This window comes from Seriola dumerili, unplaced genomic scaffold (genome assembly GCF_002260705.1).
Source record: "Seriola dumerili isolate Sdu_G_001 unplaced genomic scaffold, Sdu_1.0 BDQW01000449.1, whole genome shotgun sequence".
In the NCBI taxonomy this organism is placed as follows: Eukaryota; Metazoa; Chordata; class Actinopteri; order Carangiformes; family Carangidae; genus Seriola; species Seriola dumerili.
Window position 1 is genome coordinate 4,335,577 of NW_019174704.1, and position 15,842 is coordinate 4,351,418.

The 15,842-nt window shown below is 40.9% G+C and overlaps 2 protein-coding genes across 2 annotated transcripts; both read right to left on the minus strand.

The window, feature by feature from the left end:
- Positions 1-24: 24 nt before the first annotated feature.
- LOC111234430 (tricarboxylate transport protein, mitochondrial-like) lies at positions 25-3,671 on the minus strand. The gene is made up of 9 exons (XM_022762519.1): positions 3,409-3,671; positions 2,707-2,814; positions 2,458-2,557; positions 1,598-1,736; positions 1,389-1,473; positions 1,162-1,266; positions 892-1,007; positions 739-812; positions 25-647 (listed from the first exon to the last, which is right to left on the minus strand). Exons 1-9 carry the CDS (start codon positions 3,647-3,649, stop codon positions 533-535), a joined length of 1,083 nt encoding a protein of 360 aa, XP_022618240.1. The 5' UTR covers positions 3,650-3,671; the 3' UTR covers positions 25-532.
- Positions 3,672-5,193: 1,522 nt separating this feature from the next.
- Positions 5,194-8,796, minus strand: fbxo39 (F-box protein 39). Its single transcript, XM_022762678.1, has 6 exons — positions 8,348-8,796; positions 8,054-8,225; positions 6,943-7,236; positions 6,291-6,515; positions 5,408-5,584; positions 5,194-5,319 (listed from the first exon to the last, which is right to left on the minus strand). Exons 1-6 carry the CDS (start codon positions 8,794-8,796, stop codon positions 5,194-5,196), a joined length of 1,443 nt encoding a protein of 480 aa, XP_022618399.1.
- Between the last annotated feature and the right edge of the window lie 7,046 nt (positions 8,797-15,842).

The window sequence follows — 15,842 nt, forward strand, 5'->3', positions numbered from 1 at the left end:
CTAAAACATTAGACATATCTTTTTTTTTTTTACCTACACAAGTTTTTTTTTGTTTTTCTTTTCATTCCCTTTCTAATTGAAACCTTTGGTTAGTAATACCTGTCTGTGCGTGTTCTATAAATACTGTATACTTATGTTTATGGTAATAAGACTCAAGAAACTGAGTCCACAAGCCTGGCCGGGTGCACAGGACAACACATCACCTGCTTCATTTCACTTAGTCTTTTCCTGTCCTTCAAAATAAAATGATCCCTCTTTATTCCTAAGTCTGACCACTAGAGAGAAAGCGGTGAAATGCAAAACTGAGCTGTTTTTCTGCAACTGGCCACTCTCCCTAACTTATTATCACTGTGTTTGGACAAGGCCTGCAAATCAATTTATCTGATGAGTGGAAACTGGTCAAGATGAAGTGTCATCTGCTCCGGGCTGATGCAGAGAGCGAGAATGAACTAGAATAGAGGTGTTGAGTTGTGCGTAGCATGAGGCACTGGTCTGTGCTTCCCTCTGGTCCCTCTGCCATCGTGTGGCCCTTCTACTGGGTCTTCCACACATTGTTGAGTAGTTTGACCACTTCCTCATAAATGACAAAGACTATGGCCACGTCCAAGCACACGCGGCCAAGCCTGGGAACTGTCCCTTTGTAGAACCTGCAGGGAAGACAAGATGAGATGAGGTTGGACGGTTTGTCTACAGTAGTGGAAACTAAAACGGTGCAAAGCGAGGATCAGGGTTACTCACGCCTGCGGTCCTTCGTGCTTCAAGATCTGGAAGGCACAGTCCATTGTGTTTTTGTAGCGGTGGGCCTCCAAACCCTAAAAAAAAAAACACAAGCATCTTAGAAAAGGCAAACCTGAAGACGGTAACTAAATCTTCAGAGGGTGGATTTCCTACCTGCATCCTGGTCTTCACCACATCCAGAGGTGTGTTTCCAAAAACACTGGCAGCTCCGGCCGTCGCCCCAAACATTGCCGTGACAATTGGGTGCATCTCTCGTCTGGGATCGTCCCCTTTGACGCCAAATCCAAAAGTTGGATTCATGGAGAGTGGAAGGAAGTAAGAGGAAAAAGGCATCAATCGATCGGACCGAGAAAGGACACAGACTGGTCAAAAACAGGACAGGGGCATTGGATTTTGTTTTTTGCAGTCAACAGGCTCTCTCACCTTTGTACCAATTGCGCAGCAGGTTCATCACATAGAATCGAATGGCCTGATTGGTTCCTTGTTTCAGCACCGTCGCTGTCAGACCTTGATACGTCCCCCTCACACCTACAGAAGTCAAACGGATCAGGTTTCATTGTGGAGCGAAAACCACACACGAACATATTGCTACTTATAGAAGCAGTTTGTAACCACTGCTTAAACATTTAGCCCCTCGGATCATCTCTTACCCTGCTCTCGGATAATCTCACTGACGCCATGAAAGAAGCCTCTGTAACGGGGTCTGAGGGAACACTGGTCATGGATCATCTTAACCTTGGAGGAAAAAGGGAAGGACCATAAATCAGACCAATACTCATTCAGACCAGCGTTGATGTAACAGACGTGGAAACAGCTTCTCTACGGTAAAAGATGTCTAATAGCATCCAGCTCCACTGACCTTGAGCGTCTCCATGGGACAAACAACCACGACGGCCTCTGCTATCCCCGCTCCTAACCCACACAAGAGGCTCCGCGTGTTATCTAGACGACCTGTGGCATCTCGCATGGGGTTGCTGAGCATTTCAAACGTGCCAAACCTGAGAGGGAGGAGGTGATACGGTCAAGAACAATAAGGGGTCAGAATAAGAAACCATAGGGGGGACATTTGTTTGATGCATTCCACTGTAATCCATAGTCTGTTGCTGGAAGTTTCTGGCTCCAAACAACTGACTGTAACTTTGTAAGTAGTATTATGGTTGATTAATTGGTTAGTTGACGGCCAGGAAATTAATCATCACCTATCTTCCTAAGTGGTAGTATAAGCGTTTATAATCTTTCAAGCAACAATAGCAAACGTCTGATGGTTCCAGTTTCTCAAGTGTGAGAATTTGACACTTTTTCTTAACATTACGATAAATTAAACATCTTCAGGGTTTGGACGGACAAAATAACACGTGATGAGATCAGCTTGAGCTCTGGAAAGTTGTGATGACCAGACGAAATGATTATTCAGTAATTACAAGAAGAAAATAGTTAGCAGCTTAATTGATACTAACAGTAATCATTGCTTGCAGCACTTCACATTTGTCTGGCTTTAACGTTAAGCACCAGGAAATGCTGAGTCACTGCTTTGATATCAGTCAACTGTTAAATGAATTCGAAGATTACAACCCTGGCGATCTGTGATGCTATAAACCAAAAGGATGCAAGAGGAAAATGTGCTTTTCTACTGCAGCTCCATTCTGTTTTTTTTTGTGTGTATTTTTACACAACATCTGTGAAGTAAAAGCTACTGTATGTCAATGTGTGCATCTTCACCTCACTGCAGACTTGGGTATTGATCCATAGAGCAGGGAGCTGAGACCTCGATACAACCCTCTGAGCCCATGATCCTGCACGGTTAACTTCACACAGTCGCCTGCGCACACACACACACACACACACACACACACACACACACACACACACAAACACAAGAGCATCCAGGTGTGAGTAACCCACCAGAGGACTAGCACCACACAAACCTGCAGCAGTCAGTCAGCAATCATGCATGTCCCAGTGACCTACCGATCCCTCTGTATCGCGGTGGGTTGGCTCGCTCATCTAGCTGCAGCTGGGTCTTGACATACTCTGTGGGGAAGGTGATACAGATCTCGATCCCGCCTGCAATGCCACCTGAGTTGAGAGGGAGGGAAAAAGGAGAGAAACACTGCTGTCAGGATTTGTTGACTCACTGTGCAGGATTGTTCTTGAATATTCTGGGAGCAGGAGGAGAACTTGCCAGCATTTCTATTTCAGTGTAAAAAATAAATAAATAAAAAAGATTAGATGCATAAATTGCAGAGTGATGGTGATGCTAGATCGCTGCTGGCAGACAGTGTCTTTATTTTTAATTAAATGCTATTGTGATGTGATTATACAGCAGTACCTGTATTGAACTGGAAAGAATAGCTGAGGGCTACTGAATGCACCAGCCTATATTCAACACACAGCATAAACCTTCCAGCACCTTTATAGATACGTTTAGATTAATTCAAAAGAACAAAATGTCACGTAGTAACGAATATATGCAGAAGAGACACACAAATACATTCAACTACATCACGCGAGTGCTATAGCATCACTGTCGGCTGAGTGCGTTTTGACCCAGTTTTGCATGGGTAGCTTTAATGGGCGACTGAGATTAGGCTGTGCTGTGCGGAGAGCAATAGGCAACTATGATGGGGGGGGGGGATCTGCGGGCTTGAATATTAGGGTTGCAAAATCAACCTGCAAGGATAGCCTTCCCGGGATGCGTCATTTTCCTCCCTCCGACTGCAGCAGCCGCCAGGTTCCTCCTCGCCGCGTACGACCGCTGGTGGGCCGGTAGCGATCCCAGCCCCGCCGCGGCGGTCAGGCGCTGGAATGGAGGCTGCTGCTGATGTGCAGCCGAGCTCGGGTATCCTCTCCTGACACCGCAGCTCTCGCACGGCCCCTCACACACCGAAAACGGCTTCAGCAGTGAAGACATTTTGGTCGTCGGGGCTGGTTACAGAAATGTCCTGCTGGTGGTGATGTTCCCACTCAGACAATGTCAGACACAACAACACAGGAAGGCGCACCAATGTGGCGGCGGAGGGAGCATCAGTATTCAAATAGCGGTCAGGTGATGGGGCAGGCCATTGGCTCACCATGCTGCCTAATGCCATTATTCAGTCACGTGACAGTGAACGACTTTTGGTGACCAATGACGTGGAGGATGCTGTTGTATGGATGTGTCGAGGCTAATCCTGACCGTCAACTACTATGACAGTTCACAGATCTGATAGATAGATAGATAAATAGATAGATAGATAGATAGATAGATAGATAGATAGATAGATAGATAGATAGATAGATAGATAGATAGATAGGATGCCTCCATCCAAGTCAAGTCAACTTTACTTCAATAGCACATTTAAACACTGCTTGAGCTGACCAAAGTGTTGTACCAAGGGCAATTAAAATAAATAAGAATAAGCAGGTAAAACAAGTGTATACAGTACAACAAATGTATACAGTACATAAGAGTAAGTATAATAAGTATAATAACACAAACAAGTAGACAGCAAGAAACAAATACTCAATATAAACATGACAATGGACTATAGGTTAGTGAGCTAAAAGGCCAGTGAATAAAAAGATGTCTTTAACCTAGACGGAAGGAGCACATCTGATATCAGGTGGCTGGAGGGGTCACCGAACGGTTCGATCAGTATGTAAATGAGGATGGTAAATGGACTGCACTTATATAGGCCTTCGCAGTCACCAGATCTTAACCCAGTTGGACACCTTTGGGAGATAGACAGTGCTCTCCACCACCATCATCAAAAACACCAAATGAAGGAATATCTTCTGCAAGAATGATGTTCAGTTTGAGAGACCTGTAGAATCAACACCAAGGAGCAGTGAAGCTGTTGGCCCAACACCTTACTAAGACACTTTATGTTAGTGTTTCTTTTAATTTGCCATTTCTCTGTATGTACTATAAATACAGAGGTACGTAATTGCGTTTGTACAAGTACATAATAATAGAGGGATAGTGAGGTATAATTATACAAATAGAATATTGTAATAACAATTAGAAGAAATCTAATGAATAATATTTAAAGCATACAATAGACTTTACTTCCTTGCTAGTGTGTCATAAGCCATGCAATCAAGAATTTGGTATATTACTGTTGCTTCTTAATCCCTGCTCCTTTAAATAGTGCTCTCGCCATGCCAGAGCGCGCACACACACACACACACACACACACACACACACACACACACACACACCCTGCCTCCCCCAATCACCCTTTACAATGAAACTAGGTCAGTGTTTCCACACGCACACCCACAACCCCCACCCCCCTGAGAAAAACATAGACAGACTACAGAGAGAGTCAGTCAGTCAAAATGCCAAACTCAAGTGACCAGTTATTGTTCATTCAGTCGACCGATTTGTAAAACAGGGGAATTTCATGCTTCATTCATTTTATTTGTCTGGTGTTTTTGTTCTCGTCTACAAGCACCTATGCAAGTGTTCAGTGATCACACAAAGGGGTAGACTATGGCGAAAAACTCCAGTTCAGGGGGGAGCTGTGGGCAGGATGACAGTATTTCCCCTAGCTGGTCTTCCTGTTCTTCGGTGTTGTCATTTACTGAGTAGACTCTCACCTGGGAGATGATCGACAAGAGCATTATCATGTGTGCATATAAATCAGCGTGTGTGCAGAATCAGCCTGTATTGATCTTTGTTTCTCACTCTGATCTTGTTGAGTAGGCTCCTTTGTGTCAGTCTGATGTGCAGCAGCCTCCCCACAGTCCTGATTTCCAAGAAAGCCCAGATTCTCAGCTGCTCCAGACGCTCACACACCTGAACCAGCTCCAGCAGCTCCTCATCCAGTGATTCATTACAGTTGCTCAGGTCCAGGGTCAGATACTGCAACGCATTCACATTGTTTTAATGTAAATAGAACTACCTCAAAATGTTTGCATAATAAAAATTAAAATGAAATATAATATGATATAATATAATAAAATAATAAAATATAGACTTATACTTTTTCAAAATATACATAAAACTCTTTATTTAAACTCTTTATCATCTGTCCCTCTATTTACAGCAAAGCACAGCAGATAAACAGTGACAAAACACTTAACAGCTCTGTCCAGAGCTTTCAACCACATCACAGCTTGTCAGTGGGACAGTTAGGAATTTAATTTTATGCTCTCAATGATATTCAGTTTGGTGCAATCACACAGTGAGTTCGCGTGCAGAAATTCATGGAAATCCATTCAATAGTTGTTGAGACTTGTCACTCCAAACCACCAATGTGAATCTTATAGTGTTGCCAGAGAAATTTCACAAGGGAAAACTTTGACCTCTGAGAAAGTTAAAGGGAATCAACAAAGTCAGTAGGATTCATCCTCTGGGTGACCATGAATGGCTGTTCAGCACGGCTATAAATGCAAGATATCTCTCCACAGACGCAATGAGATGGTTTTGTACAACTACGTTTTACTTTTTTTTTTTTTTTTTTAATGTGAAAACCTTTGCACACCACACCAAACTGGCCTGAATTGGCATCTTTCGCATATTGTGTTTCAGGGTGAACATTCAGTTTAACACACTGGGGGACCCTGACCTGCAGGCTGCGTCTGTACTGGGGCAGCAGGTTACAGAGGAGGGGCACGGCGCTCCAGTCGTCATCAGGGGAGTAGAAAGCCGTCATGCTATATTCTGTCAGGGGAATCTCGCGCTGCAGTATCCTCGCAAGCCGGTCGGTGTTGATGACTTGGTCCACTGTAAGCTTGACTGTCAGGTCTGGGCAGGTTGATGCCAAAGCTGCCCATGAGTTACCACACACCACCTTGAGACAGAAGATGAAGTAGAGACAGAAATGAACAAAGGAAACCTAAGGGCGGTATAGTTTTCACCGGTGGTATTTTAGTTTCTTTTTCTTTCTTTGCTATTTCAGCATGTGCTCACATCCAGCACCTTCACACTAATCCCCAAGCGCCTGCACTACTACCTTGCCAAGAGGCATGTTTCACCTGGCGGATAAGTTAGCAGAATAATTAGACCATGCAGACTGTGCAGGTGTTTGTCCTTACACTGAGCTCCCCAAAAGCTGACATCTATGATTTTGCAATGACACCCTTCAATGCCATCACATTTCACCCCTCTATATAAGCAGTTAAACAGTTTTCATCGGGGACAGTCCACTGTACCAAATGCTGCTCCATCCCACTTGGCAATTCAGCAAGTAATATTAATCTGTTTGTTTTCCTGCTTACCTGCCGATGGGATTCATTCAAAGAGCAGTGCAGTGAAAAAGTTTGCAAGCGGTCCCCTTCTCTACTGGAGTTTCGACTCTGTCGGAGAGCCATCAGCAGCTCATCTGACAGGCAGGAGTAACTGAGGCTCAGGTTGGTGAGGCCTTGCAGGTGGCACAGGACAGAGGGCACACTGGAGTCTTGGTAGACATGCAGAGAACCAGAAAAGAACCCCACCAAGTCCAAGGAAGAGATATAGCACCGGGGGTATAAGTGGCTCTGAGAGTGTGACAGGGCGGAAAGCAGCTCCAGGCCCTAAAGGTTAAATGATCAGAAATCAGAGGGATAAAAACTGCAATCAATATCGTCGTTATTGAATACAAGTTGGATTACATTTTCACAATAGTATCATCTTCCCCCTCCATTTAAAAAAATATATTGGAAACCGTTGAAAAAAAATGATAACATTATTTTTTACAGTTTAATGACATTTATTATGAAGGAATTAAGGCGAGTATAAAGAATTACTAAGACGGGGCGGAAATTACATATCATCTGTCAGATTCAGAGCTTCCTCCTTCAGTTCAGTTATTTGTACATTACATCTGTTGTCACTGACTATGTAGTTTGTTCCTTTTATTTTTATGCCATCATCATAATACAAAAAATTATTATCTTTTTGCACACAAGAGAATACACACAAGGATTAGGAAAATGATTTTTCAGCACTTCGCAGGTGGTTCAGGATAGAGCGTATGTTGGAGTTAAAGTGGACCTGCACGGCACCAGAAAAAAAACCCTCCATTTAGGTCCAGAGATGATCCACAGCTGTGGGAGTTTCTCGATCTGAAGTGATTGCGACATCATTCAGATCATTGTCACACTACATCGCTGATTGATTGTCTTTACTTCAGTCTTCAGTGTGTTGCTGAATCAAATTAGTACAAATCTTGGCCCATACAAACACCATTTATAAGGTTAATGGCTCATTCATTCACATACTGAGCACCTCTAGTACCAGCCCGCAGCCGATGAGCTCTGATTTACCACTGATTACCACTGATCCTTTGCTGAAGCGCCTGTGTCAGTGACATATCTGCTGAGATAGTATCTTGGTGTTCATAATATTCACCTGCTGCATGCCGTTTCGCATCCCGTTCATACAAACAGAGGTGAGCCTTGAGGCCCCTCTGCGGAGGAAGTCGATCAGACAGTTTGCCAAAGAATTCCTGAGCCGTAACGTCCAGGCTGACCGGTTCAACTCCAGCCTTACAATTGAGAGGGAGCGCAGTGGGGCCCTTACTCTGCGGAGACCAAACAATGTTTCATTTACAAGTGATTTGTCATTTATAATGTGATTGGGGGGCTGAATTATGTAAAACCAAAATCTGGTTTAGACAGGCTTTCAGGAAACACATCCCTTTACCTGGTAAGCTCAGAAAACAATCCACTGATGGTTTGCTCCAGTCGCTGGGCTGCCAAGGACCTGCGTGGAGGACACACACACACCTCCAGCCTCTCCAGGTAGGGTCCCAGGTAGCGGGCATAGGTCACAGCAGAGCAGTATTCAGACTGCCTGAATTTGGACAGTCGACCGTTGAAGTGGAAGAAGCGGTAGCGCCAGAGAGAGGGAGAGCGCATGACATTGTGCCAGTGATGACAAACCATGTCTGCACTCCTGCGGTCATGATCAGGAAGAAACGTGAACACATGCCGCAAGCACACATGGGGAAGTGACGCCCAACCGTTCACCCTCTCTGAGCAACTCTCGCAACCTTCATCACTGAGATCTGAGTCGTCTTCACCCATCTCTCCCTCAATGGAAGAATCTTTGAAATCAAAACCTCCCAGCTGAGTGCTTTCTTCTCTGTGCATGGGGAAAAAAACTCTTGTTTTGTAATTCCCGGGTCACCCCTAAAAAGAATACAGTACAGTTTTTGAGGTTAGAGGCCAATGCCAATTTAGATTTAGGAAAAAGTTTTTGAAAAATATGAAAAATTACAAAAAAAAAAAAAAAATTGCTCAGTAAAAAATGACAGAGAGAGATTACTTTACCTGAAGCTGAAAGCAGTCCAACAGTGAAGTGGATAATGTTAGAAGAATCTTTCCTCAGAATGTTATGGTTCTATTGTGACTTCACAATGACGACATTCTCAGCTGAGTTCTACATTCAGTTCAATTCAAAATACTTCATTTGTCCGTCAAAAGGCAATTCAAAGCATAAAACTTAAAAATGCACAATGATTTAACTTAGATATCACATTCTTTCACTGGACTATTTTCTTTGTTTTTAATGCCATATTATGAATTTTGTTTTCTTATTGTTTAATTATATCTTTATACTTTTTCTGTTATTAATTTTTGTTGTTGTTTGTATGTTTAGTCTAAGTAACTCCTGCCTTTTGTGTGTGTTTATTTTTATTCGTACTATTATTTGTACTTATTTGTACTATTTTCAGTTTGTATGTGAGAATAAACTAAACTAAGCACCATTGTGTATGTAACAACATACATCTGCTTTCTTACAAGGCACCCTTTATAAAGGGTTAATAATGGCTTTATTAGTGGTTACTTATTTACTGATACTTTATATTTCTGTTATAAGTCATGGATAAGAATAAGTTTTGGGTTGCCAGGTTGTGAAAAATCACTGTCACTTTGCACTTCTCTCAAGAAATTGTTTGCTTTTCAAATCAGTTATTATTTCTTATTGTTATTTATCTTTTATTTTATGTTATGACTTTTCAGATTAATCTCTGCAAAAAATGAAAAAGTTTAAACATTTTCAATAAATTAGATAAAAATCATTAATATTGTCAATATTCTTGGAGCAGTGTTCTAATTTTGTACACATGCAGTTTATTTGTATAAAACATATCACAGAAATTAAGCATGAACTCAAAATGAAATAAGGAACGAATATGGTTACGCCTTTGCTTAAACAGACAGTTGTTCTCCAGCAGAAACAGATATTGCACATAACTTTTAGGTGAAAAACATTTCCTGAGAGCATTATTACAGAGAGAGTTTTTTTTTTTAAGTACAAGCAACATTTTCTCTTATGATGACTCCCATTTATTTGTTTGAGTTCCTCAGCCCTTCAAACAGCAGACACTTAGCCTGTGAAGAGAGAGAAAGAGAACAGTCAGAGGCTCTTTAGTAAACAGAGTGACATAAGCTGTGGTATGTTTGGTAGAGAATGTGGGCTTGTGTGTCTCTATTTATGTCCGTGTGTGTTTATAACCTCATGCCACCGCAGTGTGTCAGGGGGCAAGCCCAGATGGCAGTGAGGGCACGTGTGCATCTGATTGGGTACTTCCTGGTTTCTTTGCCCCCAGCAGGGGCCCTCACTGCCCCACAGAGGGCGACATGTGGAGTGGGAGGACCAAGCTACGCCAAAGTGAGGTCGAGGGTCTGTCTGGTAGCTCACTTTCTGGGCACTAGAGGGCGGTGGTGACGACGGATCTGAGTCTTCCTGCAACACAGCCACAGGGGAGAGTTGTGATACCATTAAGGGAAGATCTTCCCTAACACAGAGTTGCTCTTTGACTCAGCTTCAGAAAGTGCAACTCAATATTATCATGAATTCAAGTTTTGATACTTAGAGCCGAAGCTTATCAGAGCCAGTTTTCTTTAAAAAAGAAAATAAAAATTTTAAATCGTTAAACTGCTTAATGAACAAAAGAAGATGGTTTAGAAAACTATTTGATTTAGTGTTGCCATTGAAAGCAATAACATCATGTTCTAATGGGAAAAATTACCTTTGATAGATATTGCAAAAGACAATTATTATAATGAAATTTTATCTGGTCCTCTGTGAAGTCATTCCTTCCATGGCAAAGACAACTGAAACACTTATTGCTCAAATGTTTTTGTGCACCTTACTTTTTACTCCACTACATTTATCTGACAGCTATAGTTACTAGTTATTTTAAGATGCACAAAAAGTAGCTTTGCTTCAACCTGTTACAACATAAAATACTACATCCATAGTAATGCATTTATAATAATAATTAAATTATATAAAATTAGAGTGGGGGGGGGTCCTTCTGCTGCCAACTGACTACTTTTACTTCTTTTACTTTTTTGTTTACACAGGAAAAAAAGGTCAAGGTTTATTTCTATAAAGATATGAATCCACTTTTAGACCAGGCTGTTATATTTTTTTGTACTATGTCCCTGAAATGGAAACATTTCTTTACACCAATGTTATTTTTTTATTACAAAGAGAAGTTGAGTTTGAGTTTGTGAAATGAAGAAAATTCTCAATGTGTCTGATCAGCACTGAGAGTCTGAGATAAGTTAGAAATGTACAAACCTGTTTCGCAGTTTCAGGACGATACTCTGAGTCAAGAGACCTCAGGCAATACCAGCAGGGTTCAGATGGGCGATCTGTGAAGACACACCAGCAATTAGTGTAACACATTTCTCCTTAAGTAAAAGGCGTCACATGAGCATGCTCTGGTTACAGACAAACTACTGTAACGCCCCACAAATCTCATATTAGTAAGCTGTGTGTGTGTGTGATTTACTCTGTGTGTTGGAGGGATGAGATGACACTGAAGGGGGGGTCACCTCTTCCTCTCTTGGTAGGGGGGGAAATGGGAGGCAGTCAGCATCCTCCTGTGTGTTTGTGGCTATCAGAGTCTCCTGTGGTAATGTCTCTGTGTCACTGATACATAGATCCTCTCCAGCCATCACCAATCATACCAATCAAGAAACGCACAAATATTTAATGAAATTGTAGAAATAGAATATAAATTATATATGCTAAAATCTGACCTGACTGGACTCTACCACTCCATCACAGGTGTCACTGTCGGCCCGGTCGTCCCCTTCTGCCTCCTGGAGGTTTTGGGGCTCATCGTCATGCTCTCTGCAGTTCTGAGTCGGTGTGTCAACCTGGGTAGAAGTCGTCCCACTGAGGTTTGAGAGAGAAGCAGCAGTATTAACAAACATGACCTCCTAATTGCCTGACTGGAAGGTTATCCGCCAATCAATCTTCAGCTGATTACACCGCCTCAGCCTCTACTGTTACACTCAAGACAAGCACCTGATTAGCTATAAACATTCAACCTCTCCTTGCCTTACCTTTCGCTGCTTTCTCCCCGTTCCTCCAACACTCCCTCCATCCCTGCTCATGTGTCTCCCTCCCAGGGTGCCTGGCGTGTTATTTCCTCTTAATCCCACCGTTCTTTGACTTTTCCCCCCCTCTTTTCCTCAGCCCCTGTATGTCCTCCTCTCTGTCTGCCTCTCTGCTCTCTCCCCTCCCTCGCTGCGAGTGTGAAACGGAAACTCCAGGTTTTCAATATTTGATGTGTCTGAATAGCTCACAAGCAGGTTTCTGTAAAGAGTAATCAGGTGAGGGCTCTGGTGTCTCTGGGGTGGACACAGAGACAATAACAAGCCTGCAAAGACCAACACTGAATACAAATTCAGCAAATTCAGAAGCCAGAAAGTCTGACAACTCCACACAGAGCTCCCACAACATCCATACCCTGAGAATATAACATTTGCTAGAGGCACAATTACTTTATTCAGTACCAAAAAAAAGGTTTAAAATTTATTTACAACATTACATTAAAATATATCTTCTGACACTAAAAAATGCAGCTTCTAATTCAGGGTGATCATCATCAATACCCATCAGGGCCTGTATTCACAAACTATCTTAAGGCTAAATGTAGCCTAGCTTCTGACCAATTGAAGAGAAACTCCTAAAAATAATGGGTGTATCAGTCCTAACTTTTAAATTAAATTAAAAAAAGTTACTTATCTCTAAAGTACTACCTAAGTCTGGGAGAAGTACAAAGTAGTTGAGAGGAGTATAAGGCCAAATCACAAAGAATTGTCATTAATATTAGCTTATAATTTGGTGATCTAATCAAAAGATATGATGAAAAGCTCAGTGTAAGATGAGCTGTCACATTAGGCCATTAAAAATAAGTTTCCTATTAAACTTTTTCAATAACATTAGCTGCTAAGTTTGGAAACCAACAATTTATTGTCAAGAGAAAATGAAAAAGAAAATAAAAAGTTCTCAGTAAGTTGCATTAGGCATTACATAACCACCATACCACTCACATCTGCACACCTCTCTCAGTTAAGAAAGGACAACTTTTTATATAGTCTCTGTCTCTACTGAACAATTAGCATGGGAAGAACCAAACTTCATTCAGGGGATCTAAGTCTCATTTGAAATGATTAGTTGACAAATCGTTAATTTTATCAGTAAACATTTACAGTACTACCAAGATGTAAATCGTAATTTTCTAAAACAACTGTATAATTGCTCTAAATCAGACAAATACTTATTAACACAGTATATTAAACTTAAGACCACCCCCAAAGTCATGGTATAGCCCACGACATCATTGATGACATCAGGAAGAGCATAAATAAGGTAAGTGTTTGGCTGCCACTCCCTTTACTTTCAACTCCTGGAGTCCATGGTGAGTATGGATCAAGATGTTCAGATTAAACTAATGTAGTAGAACTGTAACCATTTAACCAAAGAATAGTGATGGTAACAGTAACAAAACACAATACTAACCACAAACAAACCTGTCATACTAAGAGATTCCAGTGCTAAAGATTAAGTGCTCAACAAAGCATGAGAATTTTTTTCTCACAGTTGTTGTATACACACACACACACACACACACACACACACACACACACACACACACACACACACACACACAGAGCAAAAAGAGAGAGCGAGAGATGTAAATGTAAGTGTAAGTGACATCAGTTGCTAACTTCTGGACATTGCAATTACAAAGATAGCTTCAGCTCCTCCTGACCTCTGATTATTACAAGGGTAGCTTTAAGCTACTAACTCTTGTTTCAAAGGAGTGTCAACATCAGCTGCTCACTTTGGTCATCATAAGTATAAATATAAATATAATGGTAAAATGAAAACATGTCAGTGACATTAGACATTAACTTATGGAATACACAGATAGCATGAAGCCGAGTAACGCAGTGCTGCTAACATTAATCATACATTGTAATGATAGCGGTAGCCGCTAAAGTTCTAAAATTCAGACATTATAAGGCTAGCATTAGCTGCTGCTTTTCAAAATTTCAAGTGAAGCATTAGCTAACCTTTGGCACTTAGGCTAGTATGAGCTGCTAACCTTTGTGCCATATAATTACAAAGACAATTTTAGCTCCTATTATCTCTAAATATTACAAAGCCAGCTTAAGCTACTAACAATTGGATAGAGAGTAGCATTAAGCTACATTGCACAGTGCCAGTAACATTACAGCAACATTAGCTGCTAACTTTGGTCTTTATAAATTTGATGGTAAGATAAAATGAAAACATGTCAGGAGCATGAGCTGCTACCTTTTGGGAATTTCAAGGCATACACTTCTCCTTGTTGTTATCTTTGTTATATTCACGTATTTCAAATTTTTCATACATAGCAGTCCAAACCATGAAAACAATCCCTAGAACAAAAGTATATAAAAGTATAGCAAAGATATGCGCATATTTTACTGTACTTGAGTATACTATACTATCGTAGCCTATACTATGTTTTGGTCATTAAGTGTATTTCATTTTTGGAGGTTTTGTTTATTTGTTGAACATCTCTGTAGCCTACATGATTTTTAAAACTGAAAACCAACCAGAGTTTTTAAAAAAAGAATGTGTTGATTCTCATTATAAACTTTTCTTTTCAAGTGATTTTAAGCACACTTTTATCACAGCAGCAAATTCTGTGCGGACTCAGTAGCAGCCTGAAGATGGTGTGTTGACAGTTTTATTTGTAATTTCTTTTCTGTTGTATCATTTCCTCTCTTGTATTTTCTCATCAGAGACAGTTCCAATGAGGAATCCCCAGACGAGATGGTGATTACTGGTGAGTTTATGACTTCTTAGGACATATAACTGCGGAAGCCGAGAAAGGCCACTCGCAAATATTTTTTTATTCTGTTATCTTGAGATAACAGATAACAGAGCTTTGTTTTCTCGAGGTAATGGGATAATTATTCCGTTATATTTTTGTTTGTATCATTTTTTAGCAAGAATTGTTCCCCAGTTCCAGCTTCTCAATTGTTAGGACTCTGTGCTTGTGTTTCTCTTATGTCTTATATATTAACAGAATATCTTGAGTTATTGAGAATCTTATTTGAGTTCATCAAACAAAACTAGCAACATAAAGAAGTCATCTCAGACTTAATGAAAACCATCCAAGTTCTGGACTGGTTTGTTGAAAAACCTTTTGTAAAAAAAAAAAAAAAAAAAAAAGTCTGAATATACTGATGTACTGTTGCAAATGTTAGAGCTGCATAGATAGATAACCAGAGGTGGAGAGTAAGTACATTTACTCTCGTATACTTGAATACTCCACTGAGTATTTCCATTTTATGCCATCCTACATTTCAGAGGCAAATATTGTTCCTTTTACTTGATCACTTTCATCTGAAAGTAATACAGTATTTACTTTGTAGATTTAACACACAAGCTATATGATAATTTTATAAAATGATGCATTGTTGTGGATTCGTTTTTTAATTAGTAGAAAAGACATGATTTAGATACACTAGGTAGTGGATGTGTCATTCTGTACATCGTGTTCATTCAGGACTGCCATCTTGTGCACACAGCATCATGACTGCATTGTAAGTGACTCATTCTTCCAGCAGATGGAGGAAGAGCATTTCTTTTGAGGTTCATAAACTGCAGATGGTCAAACAAGACCAAAGCCGCGTCACTAACCCAGGGAATTTCTGTCTTACTCTCTTCTCCCCTCTCTTTTGTCCATTTTGTTCTCCTGGCATTTCATCTCTTGCATGAGCAGCTCTCTATTTAGCTCTCTATCCTTGTGCATTAACTTCGTCACTGGCATGAGTGTGCCTTTCACAAACTCTGAATAATACCGTCAGACATGATAGGCAACACACATCAA

Bases quoted from the DNA above. Each gene is read 5' to 3' on its own strand.
- fbxo39 (XM_022762678.1), bottom strand. From the start codon at position 8,796: ATGCACAGAGAAGAAAGCACTCAGCTGGGAGGTTTTGATTTCAAAGAT. The intron at 5,585-6,290 runs GTCAGGGTCCCC...AATGCGTTGCAG, and splicing joins AGTACAGACGCAGCCTGCAG to TATCTGACCCTGGACCTGAG. The intron at 5,320-5,407 runs GTGAGAAACAAA...ATCATCTCCCAG, and splicing joins GCCTACTCAACAAGATCAGA to GTGAGAGTCTACTCAGTAAA.
- LOC111234430 (XM_022762519.1), bottom strand. From the start codon at position 3,649: ATGTCTTCACTGCTGAAGCCGTTTTCGGTGTGTGAGGGGCCGTGCGAG. The intron at 1,737-2,457 runs GTGAAGATGCAC...CCTCCCTCTCAG, and splicing joins ATACCCAAGTCTGCAGTGAG to GTTTGGCACGTTTGAAATGC. The intron at 1,474-1,597 runs GTCAGTGGAGCT...TTTTCCTCCAAG, and splicing joins GTCCCATGGAGACGCTCAAG to GTTAAGATGATCCATGACCA.